Here is a 20241-nt window from a genome sequence, read left to right on the forward strand (position 1 = left end):
ATTTGTATAAAAATATATTTGTCGAATATCATGTCCAAAGCCGGGGTTTAGTATTTTTTTCAAGTCATTACCGCTTTATTGGCTTTTTCATAATATAGTTTAACCTTTCGCTCTGTAGATCGAATGATTTGATAGTCCACGTAGCTGTTTCAGGAGAAAATTCTACCGGAGGGAGTGAGAACTACGAATGATTCGCTTCCAGAATTGTAATTGAAAACCAAATTTTCACGCTCGGAATTTATCTTAAGAATTATAGGTTAATTTTCATGTCCGAGTTAATATATTATAAGTTTATTTGCAACATGAGAACACATGAATTTGCTCGTTACCGAGGTTAGATATTTACACATCACTGGCGATTACTGAAAGACTCGCTCACATTTTTTTCTTAAATCGAAAATTCTGTAGGAAAGAAAATGTTTCCTCTTTCAACAACGTTAGTCAAAGCAGTTCTGTACCTCTTTTTCTCAATAGAATAAACTGAAAGAATATTTTCAGCAGTGACACTAAACAAACACTATAATTAAAAGTTTGTTAATTATAATAATAAATAAAGAAAAAATTATAACTTTAATTAATTGGATTGCTTTCAACAATTAATTGAAAAATTATTTATAATATGTTTGTAACATTGAATCAATAGCTAATACTACTTCTACTAATACTACTACTACTACTATTCTTACATTTTTTTAAATGCTGAAACTAGCGAGAACAGTTTCTGCGTTTTATTTTTCTTTAGGTTAACTTATTATTTATTAGCCCAAATTTTTTTTTGGAACAAACATAGTCTCGATGAGAAGTAATACAATATGCTGGCCACTGTGCAATCAATTCCTTTTGATGCTAACCATATGTTTAATCATGCTGAAAAAAAAAGTATATCAACTAACGCAGCTGTAGAAGAAAAAAAAACGAATTTTTTCTTCCAAATTTCCGATTCAATTTTTTTTTTTTTTTTTTTTACCGCAGATAGTTCGCAGCAGACGTCTGGGAAGCAGAGGAGCGCTTGCTGAACGCCGATTGGTCGCCTGCGGTCGTGCGGACGGGGCTGTTCCTTTCCCTCGCGAAAGACGTCCAGCAGGGGGCGTCTGTCTTCCCGCGCGGTGACGCAATTCCGTCAGAGCAGCGGCCTCGGAGGAGGGGAGGCGCCGTGGTGGTCGCTTTGTTCGCCGAGCTCGTAAACACCTCTTGTTTATCTCCTCGTGAACCTCTCTCTCTCTCTCTTGGCTGGTAGTCAGGGGGTGGGGGGAGAAGGCCTGGGACAAAGCCGCAGAATCCACTAAGTGAATGGCTCCGGATGGAGGAGGACGTGGCACAGGCCGACGAGATTCTGCTGGAAGCCTCGGGGCGGGCGAAGACGCGGCAACAGCGCTCCTCGATCTTGTAGTTGTGTCGCTCGACTTGTCACTTCGACGACGAGTACCAAGCACTTGAGGGGGTGTAATGCCATTTACGTTTAACACGTTTAAACTTGTAGATTTTTTTTTGTGGCCGAACTTCAACAAAATTGATACATTATACGTAGGTACAGGGGCGAAGCCAGAAGAAGGTTTTAGGGGTTCAACCCCCCCCCCCCCCTTAGCACCAATTCTTTAATTAATTTCTTATTCATCACTCAAACAAATTTCATATTAAAATTAAAATTTTTTTTACCATTACAACATTTAAATATAAGTACCGGAAACTGCTAAAATAGCACTATTTTACACCTTAAAATCCAAATTTTCCCGGGGGAGGACCCCCAGACCCCCCGCTTTAATACGGGGGGGGGGGCGTGCTTATTAACACCCCCCATACACAAATCCTGGCTACGCCACTGCGTAGGTACATATTGTATATACGTTTCGCATAATTAGCTGGAAAAGTGGAATTTTCAACATTTTTGTGCCGTTTTCGACAAGGAGAAACAAATGGAATGAATAAATAAAACTATTTGGGCTTAAAGGCAATGCAGGTGGCTACTACGTGATATTGTTTTAATTCTTTCAGTAAAATTTATTTTATTAATTTAATTATTTATTGTGTTGATTCTAAAAGTCTAGGTATAATTAAACTCTTTTTTATTTCTGAAAAAAAACTATACCATATCACAAAGGAGCCAGTAAAATTGAATTTAAACGTTGAAGAATTCCAGCTTTGTGTTCCATTTCATTCTTCTTATCCCTGCTGCACGAAAACGTTAAAAGTGCTACTTTACCAGCTATTTTATGTAAAACGTATGAGATATTAAAATTTTTTTTTCATATTGTGAAATTTCAGCCACTCAAAAAGTAGGCAATTTTAGGTGTGTTGAACGTAAATATAAAATTGTGACTTAGAATGGGACATTTACCATTTAACTTTACTTGTATTAGTCATGAAGGACCCACGCTTAATTCATCGGTTAGCACGAAAACTCCAATAAAATAGCAATATGTCTCTTCTTGAAAATATTTTTTTACGGATACGTAAAATTAAGTGAATAAAACCATCTAAGGTAGTTTACTAAAAAAAACTTAACTGAACTCACGGTCTGGATTAACTTATACGCTCTATAATTCTCTGACGGTAAACAACAATATGTAACAAACAGAAAAACCTTATTTCTTTTTTTCATACTGTATGCAAAACAAAACATGTTGTGTAATTAGTTTTATCAATATGTCGTAAACCGACTACTCATTTCCTCGTTTCTGAATTATTTATTGGTTTCAAGTTACTAAATAATTATTAAGAATTTAGAAGATCTCTATGTTAAAAAAAATCGCAGGCTTTCGTGATCGTTGTCTCAAGTTACAGTAAGTGACTCTACCCTGATGATGGCGAATGAAATATTGATCGAAACGTAATTGATGTATTCGCCTTGGATGCGGCTTCCAACCCAGAAGCCAGGCTACTTCAGAGCTCTATGTTGACCATTAAAAAATAAATAAGATATAGCAACTGGAAATTATTTTCACATTTTCTCATGCTACCAAAAAACTGTATAGTTAATAGTTATAAAAAAATGTAAACCAAACTTGCGTAAATTTACACTCTTGCAACAGTTCTTTAAATTCATATTTCAGAAAGAAACAAAGTTCACGACGCAGTCTTATGTGTTACGTGTAATTGTACAATGTACGTTAAAATTTATATTTAATTGAATTTAATAAGATCTAAAATATTGTTTTCGTCAATTCTAATTCCTTATAACATAAAAAAATTAGGCTACTACATACTGAAAATATATTGTGGAGGTTTTAATAGCTTGAAATGTTTAAATTGTTATGTGTGTTTGGATATTTTTTAGAAATCCAAGAATCCAATAAAAATTAGTTATATTAAATTGAACATTCCCTTTATCAGACGCTTTATTGTGGACAAATAGCACTGATTAAATAAACGTGAATTTAAATATTATACTTAAGCTAGCATGGCACAGTCATTTAAATTGAAACATAAATTATATTTTATTTGTGTTTGCAAACTTAAACTTACCTAAAATTCGCCTCTGTTCAATGATCCAATTTTCAAAAATCTTATTATTTTTATTTTAATTGGGTGGGGAAAATAGTGAATACAACAAATGTATACAAATATTTTATATCAAAATATAAATCACAACGTATTACAAAGGACAAAATAATACTTAATATTATCTACAAAATTAATACAAAAAGTTTGAAATAAAATACAATGTCATTTCAAATTATTTGATACAGGTGACAGAACCTTAGAATTTTACAAACAGTTCTGATACAAAGATATCACATGTCTGGCAGATAATTATTATTATGTCTTTATAAAATTTAAATTATAATTTCTCAAGTTTTCTTGGTTTTAGCTTTGGAATTGAAAATTTCAAGCAGGTATTTCGTGAAAAACTAGTGAAAAAAATCACTAGAGTAATGATGAAAAGGTATTGATCACCTTTTGCATTTTTCTGGAGCAAATATTCGGAATGGAAAATCCATTTTTTATTAGTTTCTGTGACCGAGATAACTGTGTGAAAAAGGCACCTTCGAGTTAACAAGAAATATTGAAAGGGTCATACTACTATTCAGACCTATAATTCGCGGTCATTGAAACAGCTTAAATTCCACACCGAGACCTTTTTATATCATTATTACACTCAATGGGGCAGCCGTTTAACAGTATAGGCCCAGATGCCTGCTTCCGTCGCCTTCTTAGTATCGCTTGAAATAGATTTTGTTCGGGATAATTTGATGATTTCCACTATAGACAGGATCTTATTTTAAGTATTATTTCCTCGTAAAATACTTACTGTTTATATTTTTCTCACTAAGGCAACACGAATATGTTTCTGAATGTGGTTGTTCAATACGAAATTGTGTTTTTTTAAAAAAAGTTCAAACAAGACAACAAAGTTTACTTCTAAAAGTACTAAGAAAAATAAATGAAATGTGAAATAACGGATGTTGTATGCATTAATGGCTGCCTAAAAACCCTCAATGCTGAGTGATGTTTGCAGTTCTGGCAAAAAATAACACATACATTTAGGAACAGGTTCTGTGGCACCTACCCCTGAATAGTCACGTCTCTCTCACTGCACCAGCCAGTATAACTTGCAACTTACACTGAAGCGCCAAGTTACTGTCACTGTGTTCCATTCATGATGTGTGCTGACATCGCAACTGCAGAGGGCGATTGAGACGCTTAACAAAAATGGCTGGAAGGAAAAAAACCCAAGCTATGTGAAATTTAACTCACTAAATATTTGGAAGTTAAATACTGTGGTGGACAATAAAAAACTTTCAAGGCAAGCGAACTTACAGACGCGAATCAACTTTAGCCAGGCGTGTGAAGGGAGTAAATTCGTACACTGTGTGCGCAGAAATTAAGAGTTTCTTAACCCAGGCAAAGGGCGTGAATATAAGTGCTTCGTCATCGTAATTTCGACTTACTTCGTGCAGCATACGCAAGTGGTCTGGAAGAAATTATTGGGCTGACGTCATGAGGTGCGACCGTACGTGGGGAACGAGGTAGCTTTTAGGTCAAGTTGATGAATAGTAAAACGTGGACGTGGTGAGTGCAAGTGTGGTGGAACATCAGTCTGAAAAAACAGTTAAATGTTTCGAGATAAAAAAAAACCTGACCTCAATTGAGGTACTCCATACTTGTTACTCTTTCCGTCGTCAGACGCACGTGTAGAGTAACGGAATGATATTGACGGGTGTGTATGTTCCTGCCTCCACGCGAGTAACGGAACGCGGCCTAAGGCGAGGGAGCGGTAGAGACGTTCGCCGGAGTACCCTAAGGAAGATGCACCCCTCGTCGCTAGTGGTACCGAGGCAGCTCGTACACCGGTCCACCCACGAGAGTATTGCGTCTGAAGGATTAGCGAGTGAGTGATGGGGACAGGGTTTATCCAGGCTGAGGACGTCGCTCGGAGTACCGGCCTCACTGGTGGTACCCGGGCGGCCCGTAGACGGGCCTGCCCGCGCCGGCCTGCTGCTGCTGCTGCTGCTGCTGGATACCGTCCGGGTACCGCGCCTCGCCCTCGTACCGCACGTCGGCGCGGAAGCCGTTGCGCCAGTCGGCGGTGTAGGTGACGATCTGCAGGCGGCCGTCGGGCAGCTGCACGCGGTACTCTCCCTGGACCACGTTGCCGTCGCTGGCCTCGTGGCGGCCGTAGTCGTTGCCGCTCGCGCGGTCTCTCACCGCGTACCCGAACTGGTACGCCTTCGGCTGCGACCGCACCGGGCAGAAAACAAAAATGAATTTCAAACATGTAACAACATGTAACCCAAGCTACCGCCCATTTGCACGGTATTCTTTCTACTCTGTCCAACTCTTCTTCCAGAACCATCCTTCTGTTACCTGTAACCAACCTGCTTGTCATTATTAATGCATGCAATTTTGCATCACGCATGTTAGTGCCCAGGGTTTTCCATGTATCTATGCAGGTTTTACCTGGGCCCAACTTATCTAGTTTTAACTTAGAACAGTCAGTGAGGGGAGTTAGTAATGGCTAAAACTTTGCCATGTCTGGCCAATCCCCTCCTAGCACATGATGCATGCTCCCTCTCCCGCAGGGCTTAAACCCTGCATGATTAGAGCGTATAGGCTTCGGCCTGAGACGCACTTAGAGTCTATCCCTAACCCAGACCCCTCCCAAATACACTTAGTTTTAGGTTAGGAAAAAAAAAACATGAAACATCTCATCTATCGACACGCGGCATTTGGTAGGAGTAATTTCCATGAATGGAACCATGGAAATTTGTAACCACGGAGTTGTCATCTGTGTCGGATGGCGCGAACCCAAGTTAAAAAGACAAAAGAGAAACTTTGTATTAACTGTTTAGTGAATTTTAGCAAAATGGCAAATATTTAAATAAAATTCCTTGTCGAAAAGTTTTTTCTGCAACATGCACGACATGAGAACACATGAATTTGCTCGATAACGAGATTAAATGGCTATACCTGTTTAGTAAATTTTAACAAGATGGGAAGTATTTAAATCAAATTCCTTGTCGAAAATCAGGTCCAAAGCCGAGGTTTGGTATTTTTTATCGGAGCCGTTTCATTGTATAGTTTAAAATTTCTGTTTTATATTGAAATGATTCGATAGTTGACGTAGTTTCCCTGGCAGCGAATTCTAGCGTCGGGTGTAGAAAAACGTGTGATTCGAGTCCAGAAACTTATTAAAAAAAACTATTTGCTTATATTCATCACGTCAAAATTATTTTAAAAAATTTCTACGTTTAATTTCATGTTCGAGTTTCGCATGTAAAATTTAATTGCAATACGAGAACACACTCGTTACTGAGATTAGATGTTACACATCACTGGCAAGTACTGAAAGACTTGTAGACACGATATTATGAAAGACTGTGAAATGCAAAAGAAAAGATCAAATATATTGTGGAATAAATCGGCAATGCTCTTGGCACTCTCTTAACGACCTTCAGCCATGTACAAACAATGAGAAGTAACCCTGTCACGTGTAACTCACCAGGGGATATGATCTTGTTATCTACTGAAGGACACTCTTAATAGGCTTGATTATCCAGAAGGAATTTATGTCCAGCCCGGGAGTGTATCCAACCCGTGGAAGAATCGGGGCACTACCAATTATAAGACACCATTAGAATTTGCTTGGAGTAGTTTAAGGGTCCCTTATACTCGGGCATACTTGCGATGTGTAGAGCTACAGGAAAAGAAAAACCACGTGAATTAAAGCCTGCTTAAGATATCATAGTGATGCCTGTTACTAAAGGCAGTAATGCGTTGAGGCGGATAAGAAGTTCTGTTTCCGTATTTCGTTATTTAACTGTAATTTTACTAGAGTGATGATGGCTGAAATGTGTGTTTTCAGAATAACTTTTAGGGCACGGGAAACTTGTACAGATTCTTGAAAGCGCCGACGGGACTTGCAGTAAGCCTTTATTCATTTCCGCGCCACATAATTCAATGTTTACCGCTGAAATTTCGTAGTTGCCCTGTGCACGCAGTAGAGACTGCGCGTCAGATAAAGCAGCCTTGCGCTTAGAGGCGACACCGCGCTAGAAGCACCAGCGAAAGTCGCATTTATCATCCCGCCTCACTAACGCAGATGACGAAGTCAGGATGGCCGGAGAGGTATCTCGCACGCTACACACGGGCTCACCGCTTGGCGCCATCTCGGCAACCATCGAAGACGACGCGTGCGCCGGGACACGGGAACGTGGACGAGCAGGTTCGAGACGTCAGTTGCTTGCGATATTTTCGCGGATCGATCCTGCCGGGAATCGAACCAACGACCATCTTCCGGATGGAGGAATGGAACCTTCGTCCTACTATTCCGGAGAGCTCCTTCGCGCCACGACTCTCTCGCGGCGACGAACGACGTGAAGTATGCGACAGCTCCAACTAACTGGGCAAAACTGAAATTGATAGGAAATATAAGTAACTCTTCAATAAGCTACTGGAACTGACACTTTCTCACGGAAATCCCTAAAGCCATAAATAAATAAATATATATATTTTTTCAAAGTTCCAGAGCATAGACGTAGGCTTATAGTTTAAAAAAATCCTAACTGTGGAGTGACAACCATAATAAGTTAAGTCCTAACACAAAATTATTTAAGAGCCCAGGTTATCCCTGGTTATGTAATTTATAGTAGTTTAAACTTTTTTCTTTTAAATTCTTTTTTATAAATGTAAAATATAAATTTTTTAATTTTTTTTTGTGTACTTGTTCGAAATACAATACCAAGTAAAACAATAAAACGCCGCGGGTTACCTGAACCTTTGTTTAACGTCCGGTGCGTTGCCACACGGTTAACTAAACTGGGGGGCCCCCATTTTTTCATCTTTACAATCAGAGCGAGCAGAGTCGTTCTCTGAGCCAATACACGTGTGGGACAGAGATAATCTCGCCGACCACCATGCCGCCGTCATGAGTTACGCTATGCGCATCGCGTTACGGCATTGTTTCTAAAATTTTACACTGAAAAAAAAATACGTGTACCTTCGAAAAGTAAAATATGTTGGTTACTACTTAGTTTGCTAATTAATTATTTTGCATTGCTACAAATAGAATATTGAATATTTATTCCAACTCATTAATGCAACTCCAAATATATGAAATTTTTGAAGACCACAATACTAGCTACTTAGACTAGAAAATTATTTTAATATACAGCACGTGGTAGTTAGTTGCTATGTTTGTAAAATTACATGAAATTGTTTTGGCACTCCCGAAGAATGTATTAGTTATATTATAAATTTATGCATTGGTAGACTTAAAGTTTTTCATCGGATATACACGTCTGATAGAAAACATTTAATTTTCAGACATCTATATAACAAAGTAAAATTATTTATTTTTATTATTAAATTCACAAACTAAATACGAGTACGTTAAAAAAACAAAGCAATCTCTTTTTTTACAGTTGACGTAATCCCTTAAATCTTGCCCTTGGAAAGTGTCTGTGAATTGAGAACAACATAATGCTTACAGGTTTTGATCACTTGAAAAAATGTCCAAATAACTTAGTTGCACAGATAATATTGTGGTGTTTTAAACTTTTTATGTTAAAAAAAAACAAGTACCACTCCGAGGCTCTTAAAATAACTTAAAATATTTGCCAGTTCATAACACCTTGTCAATAATAGCACTTCTGCTATAGATGGTGCATTATGATTTCCCATAACATTAAAAATGAGCTGACATAACCAATACCTTTAAAACTCACGATAATAGTAATAATTGAGAACCTTGTTGTAAACAACTTGCTGCCCCATGTATAGCTTATATTAAACTGAAATTTTAAACATAAAAATTTAGAAGGATACAAGTACACAAATTTTAAGATATCTGGCTAGGTTTATGAAGATTTGTAGCTACCCTTATTGGAGAATAACTATGGTTTTTAAAATATTTTACGAAAAAAATTCCCATAATGCAGAGAGAATAACAAATTAGGTGCTTTGCGGTTTTCGCGGTAGTTACCTGTTCGTCGTAGCTTTTGACGCCGCCGTATCCATTCCCGCCCTGCGCGCCACCGGCGTAGCCGCCACCGCCGTTGTTGTCGTAGCCGACGCTGTTGTCGTAGCCGCCGCCGTTGCCGTTGCCGGCGGCGCCGTCGTAGCCGCCGACGCCGCCGCCGTAGCCGGCGCTCGGCACGCCGTAGCTCGTGGGTAGACCGGCGGCGTCGCCGTACGAACCTCCTTGGTGGCCGGTCGACACCAGGTTAGTCACCATGGCGCCCACGATAACCTGAAGTGAATAATCATCTCGGACGTGCAACATCTTAGCTCTCGGTATATGGCATTTGATGGGAGTAAGTTCTTGAGTGCGACAGAAGTCAAGGGACGGAGATGTGTAACAACCACGGTGCTGCCATCTGTGGAAACTGGCACTAGCCAAAGCTCACAAACACAAAGAAAATATATTAAAATTTATTAAATCTATCTATTAATTTTTATTAATTTTATTTATTATTTTATTAAATTCATCTATTACGTTTTTGATGAATTTTAACAATACAGGAAGTATTTTAATAAAAATCCTTGTCGAAAATCAGGTCCAAAGCAGAGTTCAGTATTTTTTTCCCCTTTTATCGGAGCATTTTCTTTACATAGTTTAACATTTCTGTCTCCAAATAGAATAATTAATCGACAGTCAACGTAGTTGCTCCGACCGCGAATTCTGGTGGCGGGTGCGGAAACTACGTGCGATTCGCGTCAAGGAATGTAGTTGAAAACACAATTTTTCGTAGACTTATTACGTCGGCATTATTTTAAAGAATTATAAATTAAATTTCGTGATAAAAATTCGTATTATAAGGCAACAATAGAACATACGAATTTGCTCGTTACCGTGCATATTTATGTTACACATAACTTGCGGGGACTGAAAGACTCGCTCACAAAATTTGTGTATACAGATTGTAAACAAAATCAGATTTATATGTCATATTTTCTAACGCTCTTTACGAATACTTCTTCAAAAGATGCTCTAGCCTAAAGGATTATTCAGTAGTCCATATTGAAGGATTTCAGCTTCTCGTTTCCGTCCTCACACGTATCCTTGTGACCTATAAAGAGTTTGTGCCGCTTTTCAGTAAAAATTAAACGATAGTCTGTTGCTTGGCCACACAAATACCATTCACACCCGTTTATGTTCATAATTCACTACTAAATGAATAATTTAAATATGAGAGTATTGTATTATTTAGAGTGAGAGCATTTTGTAAACGAAAATATTTGATTGGCTTAAAAATATTTCTTTGTTGACATGTACACCAGTTCGTGTTAGCATCATAAGTATTCGATTGTTCTTTTACGGGTACTCTCCCACTGGGATGCAATAAGAAGTGTCGGCCCTATTGGAGGAACGATGAATTCCCCCCCCCCCCCCTCTTTTTTTCGAAGAACCACTATAAATAAAACACAACAATAAATTTGAGTGATAACAAAGCTAATCTACTCTAGGTAGCACCTAACCATTGAAATCGGTTAATTGTAAACAATATGGTGTAATTTAAAATATTTTGCAATGCTACTGGTTGATAACTTCAGTTAACATGACGTCAGAAATGTTTTAAAGTGGCCCTTTAGGGGGATATTATTTTTCACTATTTCGGACTCTCCATTCTCTGGAGAAGTATTCAACGGCCCTTAAAAACTTCCTGCTATCCGACATTCCCAAAATCCTAAGATGGGACAAGGGATCCTTTGGTTATTGTTGCATCGGTTAAGAACATACCCTTACTGTTCGGAAACCATATAGGCTTAACATCAATAAGTGTTCTGACTGAGGGAAATGTTAGTACTTAACTGAGAATTATTCTAACAACTTAACTTGGCAGTAGTCATCTTTAGCGCGCCAATGATTTAATAAAGCAATCAGTTATAGCTACAGTTTGGTGTTTTCTTAAATGTTGGCACCTTTAATATGGCAACTGCAATGTGCCTCGAAACGTTGGCGATGAGCTACATGAAGACGCGGCTAAAGTCTTTAAGAATACTGCATGATTGAATTTTTTTTAAGGTTTTCGAGGATTATCACTCTTTTAACACGAGGAAAATGTGGTATTTATATTACTTAAAAATTTTACTTTCTGTTATAATGAAAAACTTGTTTTACGAGCTAGTATTAAGAAATTAGCTCGTAAATGAATTAATTTATTAAATTTCAGGCAGTGAAGCAAAGTACTCGTTATATAAGATTTTTTGCTATTTTTATAATTTATGATTCTGAAAAAAAAATAACATTCTGTATATTGTGTCGCCAAAGGTGGCCACAGCCTCTCATAATTTCTCACCCAAACACGTTTTTATCATATTCGTATCATAAACATATGTCAATCCTCAACTTATACCAAACCTTGCAATCAATGCAAGACTGGTGCATGAATATGTATCTCCTGTGTTTATAGTCATTACAGGTATTTTAATAAGTAATCTTGAAAATACTTGAGTGTTCATTATCATTAACTAGAGCGTCTACAAAAATAAATTATCTATTTAGTTGAATTAATGTAAAGAATTCGTAAGATTCTTGTGCAATAAAATGTTCTCTGTTATAAAACTAATCGAAAATTTTTATTTTGATTCTGGTGAAGTGTCTAGCAATGTTGAATAATTTCTTCATACAAGTTTTGTGAGTATAAAACGTTCAAGTTAATTAACTCTGTTACTACCATGATATAGTTTTTTTAAAAGTGAAGTTTTACTTTGAGATTTTTTGTGCACATAAATAAATAAAGTTTTAATTTTAAATACTGTTTAAGATCTAAAACACTGATTTATTAAATGGTAATTAAATGAAGATAATGAAATTATAAAAGAAGGTAGTTTACATTTACTTAAGGTTTTACTCGTGTCTAAATAAAATTTTAAATTTTACACATGACAAAAACATTTTTCTTTACGTTAAACTACACAATGCCTTAGTAAAAAATTAAAAAGTAAATGTTAAAATGATAAAATGTATTAATATTTTGTAGCTAAACTCTTCGCCTATTTTAATTTCATATTCGCTATTCGATAAAAAAAATTTCACTATTAATTTGTTTCGTAATTTTTTCAGTAAACATTTTTTTGTAACTAAAATAGACCAGTAATGAAGGTGAACGTTTCCACTTTCAAATCCGTCCATAACTAGGAATTAACGAGTTGTTTTCAGATGGAAAATTTATAATTTATTTTTTTCTGAACAGTAAATTTAGATAAGCTCACGTAATGTTTTATACAGCCAGCGATGCATTTTTTAGGAAGGTAGTTGAAAATTGTTTCTATTGTCTACAATATAACATACCCAGTATGTGTAAAATATAAAACCAAAGTTTCATTCAAGTTTATTTACCGTTTGCGATTAAAGTATTGCTCAGGTTTGCAATGTTCCATGCGAATCCCTGTCATAAGGTTGCCCCAGTAAGTGATTTTTTATTTTATAAAAAAATTTCATTCAGTTTCACTACGCGCAGGTTTTTTTTAAATAGATGATTTTGCAAACACAAAAAAATATTTTTTTTTTACTACAAACTGATTTATTTAAAAGCATTGACGAAACAAACGATGATTCGCAAACCTGGCTGGGTGCTAAGGGGGAAATTGTTTCGTGCATCATACACCTCTTCGCCTCTACGGGTCAGGCACCCCAGACTTCACGTAGGTATCGCGCATCTATGGAACTTTAAGCAGTGGCAATTGTAGTGTTATATGTTTCTTTAAAAATTTTAAGATAAAAGCTTCCTGCCCTATCCTTTCTACTTCAAATACTATGTACGAAAAAATCGCCCGTAATAAAAAATCAAACAAGTTGTAGTTTTTATTTTCTGTCCGAATATTAAATGTAAAATAGCAGTGATTCACTAAGGCTAGATCTCAACCACGAACTTCAGTACTTATTTTCATGTCTTTAATTTTAAATAAGGGCTTTTCCTGTAAATGCATCACGTGGTCTCTAGTCTGTTAGCTGTGGGTTCAAGTACTTTCTAATCAGGTATTTAGTATGCTCTCAAATTTCACCAATATGGAACACTTGCTTGATTTAATAAACACATTTAAATGTATTTTAGTAAAATTTGGAACGAAACATGAATCCAAAAGAGATATTTGTAGCAAGGACCCTTGCATTAATTTAATGACAGAAAAGTAATTAATAACATGCTACTTGCGAGACCGATTGTTATTGATGTTCGTAATCGAGACAACTTAGAGGATGATTGAATATTTTGCGTATCAAGCGTTGATTTATGACTAGAGCCCATATTATATGATGAATAGCGTTAAAACAGAAATAACAGCGAAATTAAGTATATATATCGCCAAGAACCGAAATTGAAGTCAATACACAGCGAAACACCGAAATGGAAGTCAATAATACCACATAACACCGAAATGCAGCGAAATTCACTTCAATTACTTCATGATAGGTATTAAAATATACAATTAATTTCATAAATCTTTACCTTTGGATTTTATTTGAAACCTTAAATTGTTATTTACGAAGTAAAAAAAACCTTATTTAGTTTTCATCCATGATTTCTTCTAAGTAAAAATTAATGAAAGCTGTCTATAGCTAACACTAAACAGTCATGGATGAAGGTCTATAGGAAAAAGAGAAGCGAATGTACGTGTATAACGATTTTGGGCTTTTAAAATTGCATACCTATTGATTTTCGATTATTGAATGTTTTGGTTGCAATTTTTGTTTAACTCACTCTCTTCACTATATTATGTAGTAGTATTGTTTAACGAACACATTTTAAAATTCTTACCACTAATTCTTGAAGTTGCTGATCAAAGTAGCTAATTGTGCTTAACTTGTACTTATAGTTAAATGTGCTTTGATTTTTGATGGCGATCAGGACGAAATACAGTATTTTAAATAAGTAAATTTGCTTTCTTATAACACAGTAAAATCTTGGCCGTATCCATGACGAGCGGCCGCCCCGGGAGACGTGAGTGGTCAAACAGTATCTGAAAGACTTGATGTAAGCTTTTGGACACACACCATTGCTTAGCATGTGCTTAGCAATGGCGTATGTCCAAAAGCTTACATCAAGTCATGCACTCCCATTGCACAAATCTTTCAAAGATAACAGTACCTGAAAGAGCTTCATGCTGCTGCGGGCAGGCGGTGCTGGTGCTGCGGTGGAACTGGAAGAAGTGGCGTTGTGTCCACGGGGGAACCCGCTACTTATATATTCCGACGCTCCAGAAAGCGGCGCGGCCGAAGGAAGCAAACTCCTTGGGAATAAAGAAGGTTCGCATGAGATTGACGTGGGGGAGGGGAGTGGAGGGCATTGTTTGTTTCCTGGGTGAAGAAGGAAGGGAAGATTGGGGGGGGGGGGAAGCGGAAAGGGAGGGGGGGACCCCGGGACCGAAGCAACGAGAATGGGATCACACAGCAAGACGCCCTCGTGGTAATTGCAGAGAGCAGCGCCAGGCGCGCGCGCGCGCGTTGCGGTGGCCGGAAGTGGATGGAGGCTTCCCCAGTCGCTCCTGCGGTGTCGCAAGTCGCTTTGCCCGCTGGGATTGCTTGGTTCCCCCCCCCCCCCCCCTTTACGGGGGCCGGAGAACAACCGGGTTGCGCGCGCATCTGTTGCAATTCCCGCTCTTCTGGAGCGTCCTTTCGTTCGTCTTCGACGCCCCCCCCCCCCCAACCACCAGTGAGAGAGAACCACTGCCATGTCTTCGTCCGTCAGGTCTGTCTTCCGCGAGCCGGCGTCCAGACGTCTGCACGTCTCCGCTCTATTAAAGGGGATCAGGCCCTGCCATCTTGGATATTTTCCCGTATTTTTGCAATAATTCGAACTATTTATCTCAATTCTTGGCATGTCCAGGCCTGAATAATATCTCCCAGACGTTCGATACCTTGTTGCAACCACGTATTTGCTAAAGCCCCGCAAGGAAATAACTCATTATTTCCCGTGGGTGACTACAACTATCGTCTTAACCTCACCAGTTTACAAGTTTTTTACTTCAACAAGTAGCCAAAGCTGAGTCCTACGCCATGTGAAACAAACAAAAAATTAGCACGACGAGCTTCATTGCAAGTGCTATAAAAATATTTGAAATGTCAAGATGGAGAAGCCTGATCCCCCTTAAGGCGGTCGCCTGGTCAGACCGCCAAACCACATGCAGAGCACCGGGCGTGGAGGGGCTTATGAAGAAACGAAAATTGCTCAAAATATCCGAGTGGTGTCTGCTTACAAAAAATTTCAGAAAACGCTTGGGTCAGTATTTCACTTTGTAAACCGTCAAATGTCTAAAACGCGTGTCTTTTTGGTTACGAAACGTCCGGTGTAGATTCATGGGGACTTGCATCACATTTTTATCTTCATTTCTCCGCAATCTTAAGTTATGGCTACCGCTCATATTTTTTAGTTGTCCTACGCACGACGAGAAGACTGCGCGCCAGTTGAGAGACTTGCGCATAAGGGCCATACCGCACTAGAATCACCAGCTAGCGTAGCACTTATCATCCCACCTAACTAAGACAAACCGCTCCAGATTTCTTGAAAGTGTCTTGTAAAGAATAACTTTTAAGAGCCATTGCACTTGCCCATACAATTTTCGTTTCATGGCTTAGGCTGTGCCATAAAAGGATTAGGCCTATTTATAATACAAATTTACCTAATGGCTTGGCTTTACCATTTTGTTGGTTGTTAATGTTTAACTTATTTCAGATTTTTACGATTAAATACTTTTAAAAATGTGTCCATCAGTGGAACCTTATGATATAAGTAATTCAGGGGGAATCAAAATTTCTGCTTTTAAATTAAAAATGTTACAAATATCTTATAGTTTGCATTTTGATTTTTACAAATTAAAATCCTCAATAGGGAAAAATCATTTGAAAATTTTATAAATTAAAAGGTATTGCCGTAAAATGCAGCAACTTAGCATGGCGATCCGTTCCTTTTATTGGGAATAACAATAGAGATGCTGTTGCCTAGTTTGTCGAAGTCGCCTCATGGCAGGCAGGCAGGCAGGGACGCAACCTTTTGAATCTCCGAGGGGGGGGGGGATAGTTCGCAGGATGGCCCGCGCGGCTTGATAGTTTTGCGCATGATGTTAACCATCACAGCCATATCTGGATAGGGTGGTAGTATGTTGTATGCTGCCCATATTTTGGTCTATATGCATGCAATAAGCTGGAAACTTTAAATATATACAGAATTTTTCATAAAACTTTTACGTTTGTCACGATTCTGCAAGCTTCTCTCAGTGAGGCGCTCAGCGGGCCCTCTCAGTGAGGGAATTCTTAATTCCAGGGGGGAGGGCCCCATAGGTCCCCTGCCCCCTACGCCCTTACAGGCAGGCGCTGACGTTTTTATATACGCACGGGGAGGGAGGCAAAGCGACCATCCGTCATATATCGATGCGTGGTCCAGCAACAGATTTAGAGTAAGATTGGGGTTGTTAATTAACTATCTGAACGAAACTGAGCGAAACGGGGCTGCCCAGTTTCATGTAACACTTTTGTGTTAGACAAGACCTTTGACGATTCGACTATGTTTAAATAAGTAGCACTGTTAAATAACTGCTAAATCTTAGACCATAGATTGTATAATGTAAATATCGTAGAAAATTTCTGATACGTCTCTGATATTAGTTCGAAACTCGGCAATGTTTTATTTGGCATTAAACCAACACATCTGCACGTGGATATTGAGTGACACATTTTTATTGCTGTGATTTTTATGCGTCTATTATATCGTTAAAAACACCAAAACGTTTTAAATTTTTAACAATTTTTTTAGGTAAAGAGGTTTTACAATTTAAAAATCAATCACACTAGAGATATTTTTGTCTGAAAAAATTGTTTTCCTTTGGCAAGGTATAAAACTACGAACCTTTATTAACTTTATTCCTCCTAACCGTTAATTCCCAATAATTATGTTATTGTGTTTTTATTTCAAAATTTATATCATGGGTAACGTGTGAATTAAAGCTGCATTTTATATTTGCATTAAGTCCTTCTTTATTTCTAAGTGAATATCCATGAAGCGTTAATGCTCGCTCTCCTTCGTAATTACAGTCGTAATATCTTTTCTCCAGGAGGACAATTTTAAGCTCATCTCAAGTGGCGAGTTAGGGACACACATAACTATAAATTATAACATCCCCTTTGCAGTTGCCACGTGTACTAAAAAACTATGAACTTTACCTAGATAATTAAAAATATATATAATTGTTAAATATAAATGTACTGAATGAAATTTTAAACAAATAAAAATATCTGTAGAACTAAACAATTAATGAAATGTCTGAATTTACGCTATAATTACACAAAAATTTTTTTATGTTTGTTGGTTTCACCTGAAGAAATTACCGATTTCATAAAATTTCCTGGTCATCCAAAAGTAATATTTTTTAATGCCTATAGTGAGTATTTGTTATTGTAAGTGAACATTTATTCATTTGAAGCATTTTTAAAAAAATAATTACGAAAAAGGTTGCCTCCACGTGTAGCAACATAAACCCGTATATGGTCACTTTCGTAAGGATACATTCCAAACGTGTCGGTGAGCCAAATGGAACTTTATGATAGTGAAACTATCGCGTGATATATTTGGTTAACTAAAAGAGTCATAGTTAAAAGTAATCCCAAGTTTTAACATACCTAAGAAAACTGGTATTACAGTGATAAAATACACATTCTCCTTACAATATGGAAACGGGCTCGGTAGCAAAGCGCTAAAGCGGGCGCTTTTTGACTCAGGGGATGTGGTTTGAATCCCGTCACTGGAAGATTTTAATGAAATTATAAAAATAATAATTATGAATTAGCTTAGTAAGTTTAAAGTTTGTTGTAAGGAGTACTTACAGACTGATTTCAGTCCTTTAAACAAAAACAAATGTATAAACATATACTTAGTGTTATAATATGTGTTTCTAAATATTTCCGGTAAATGTTTTAGTAATGCAATTAAGTATAACTTATAACGTGTGCGGACACTTTACAATATCAACTGTATGATGAATTTTAACAAGATGGGCAGTATTACAAAATATATTCCTCGTCAAAAATCAGATCCAAAGCCGTGGTTTAGTATTCTATCAAGTATTTTATCGGAGCCGTGCTGCTATCTGTGCATGATGGCAAGCATTGCTTACGATTCAGGCAGCGAATTATAGTGGTGGACGCAGGAAGTAATTATGTCATTTACGTCTGGAAATGTTGGTATGTAATCGAGAAGCGAATATTTTATTGATCTGTATATTTATCGGGAGTGCGTCGTTTGCCCTACAGGCGTTTGCCCTAAACGCATTTTCGAAGCATATTCTCACATTCCTCATTCCAAACAGGCGTTTGCCCTAAAAGCGTTTGCCCTAAAGGCGTTTGTCCTAAAGTCGTTTGCTCTACAGGCGTTTGCCCTACAGGCGTTTGCCCTACAGGCGTTTGCCCTACAGGCGTTTGCCCTAAAGGCGTATGCACAAAGTTTTTGATAATCACATTCGGACCAAGCTCCGGCATTTGCCCTAAAGGCGTTTGCCCTAAAAGAAGTTTTTCGACAGTCGTTTGCCCTACAGGCGTTTGCCCTACAGGCGTTTGTCCTAAAAGTTTGCGAATTTTCAATAATCCGAAAATGAATGCTTGCCGGCGTTTGCCCTAAAGTCGTTTGCCCTACAGGCGTTTGCCCTACGAACCGTTTCGAAGATAGATGTCCTTACGTGTGTCGCCCCTGTTGACAAATGTTGGAACCATTCTCCAAATGAGTACAAAGTACAAAATTCACAAATTAGATGGCAGCACATACGGTTTGCTTTTCCAACGTTGAAGTCTAAGAATGCAGCTGGTAATTGAACCTTACTTACAACAGATGGTGCGCCAATCTCAGTGACTGGATTGTATTTTTTAAATCATTTTTTAACAGAGATGTTGATGATTTAATATGTTCCATTGTTGGGGGGGGGGGGGGGGGGTAAACTAGCGAACAAATTAACTTAATTTAATATTGCTGCTATATATAAAAAACGCGTTAGCAAAAGGAGCTTACAAAATTTTATTATCCTTGCCTGCTGGAATTTTCACTTGAAGTCGTCCAAAAAACGATGACCCTAAAATAATTTAAGGCAGAGGATTATACATATGCATTTATAAAAACATTTTCAGTGTTTAAAAGTTACTGTTAAAATAGCCTTTGAGACCTTCATGCCTATTTTCAATTTTTATATAACATGTGCCCAACCGAATCTGTCGTTTTATTAATATGTTTGTAGAATGCGGTGAAAATACTTCCATCGAGAGTGTGGATATTTTGCTAATTCGCCCAGACCATCTATAGCTTAACCCCTAATAGGTTTATAGGAACAAGTGAAGTATAATAAAAGACTGATTTAATGTGTGACAGCAAATGAAATGTACATTTTTTCAAAATGCATTTAATCAATTTATCCATATTGCCACAATATTTGAATGAATGTCATAGGTATGAGTGTAAACTAGGAACGATTTTGATATGTCGTGGAATGTACAATATTTAATTACGTAAAAGTATAATACACAAAGAATGATCATTAATTATAACTATGTTTCAGATGCTAATGAATCAGCATATTCGCAAAAAAAGTGCAATTTTAGTTAATATATTTTCAAAACAATTAAACAAACAGAATTTATGGAAAATATGTTATTCATAACTTAGTAGGAGCAAGTGACGTCTTTTCACCATCACCTATGTTTAATAAATAAATACGTTATTTGTTATTTTTGTTTTGTCTCATTGCTATGTTCATGCTGTGCTGGAAAGACTTCTAGACTTCTAGATTGCAATGACAGTTTAATTTTTGAGCGCGCAGTGTATGCCA

General features: G+C 37.5%; 1 protein-coding gene across 1 annotated transcript; it reads right to left on the bottom strand.

Moving 5' to 3' along the window:
* Positions 1 to 3551: 3551 nt before the first annotated feature.
* On the bottom strand, positions 3552 to 14591 carry LOC134528461 (pro-resilin-like). The gene is made up of 3 exons (XM_063362098.1): positions 14529 to 14591; positions 9422 to 9688; positions 3552 to 5673 (listed from the first exon to the last, which is right to left on the bottom strand). Exons 1-3 carry the CDS (start codon positions 14541 to 14543, stop codon positions 5386 to 5388), a joined length of 570 nt encoding a protein of 189 aa, XP_063218168.1. The 5' UTR covers positions 14544 to 14591; the 3' UTR covers positions 3552 to 5385.
* Positions 14592 to 20241: the final 5650 nt, after the last annotated feature.

This window comes from Bacillus rossius, chromosome 1, assembly GCF_032445375.1.
Source record: "Bacillus rossius redtenbacheri isolate Brsri chromosome 1, Brsri_v3, whole genome shotgun sequence".
NCBI lineage: Eukaryota > Metazoa > Arthropoda > Insecta > Phasmatodea > Bacillidae > Bacillus > Bacillus rossius.

What these genes read in the sequence shown, in the direction of transcription:
- LOC134528461 (XM_063362098.1), bottom strand. An exon ending in TCAAAAGCTACGACGAACAG is followed by an intron (nt 5,674 to 9,421) that starts GTAACTACCGCG and finishes GTGCGGTCGCAG; the next exon opens with CCGAAGGCGTACCAGTTCGG.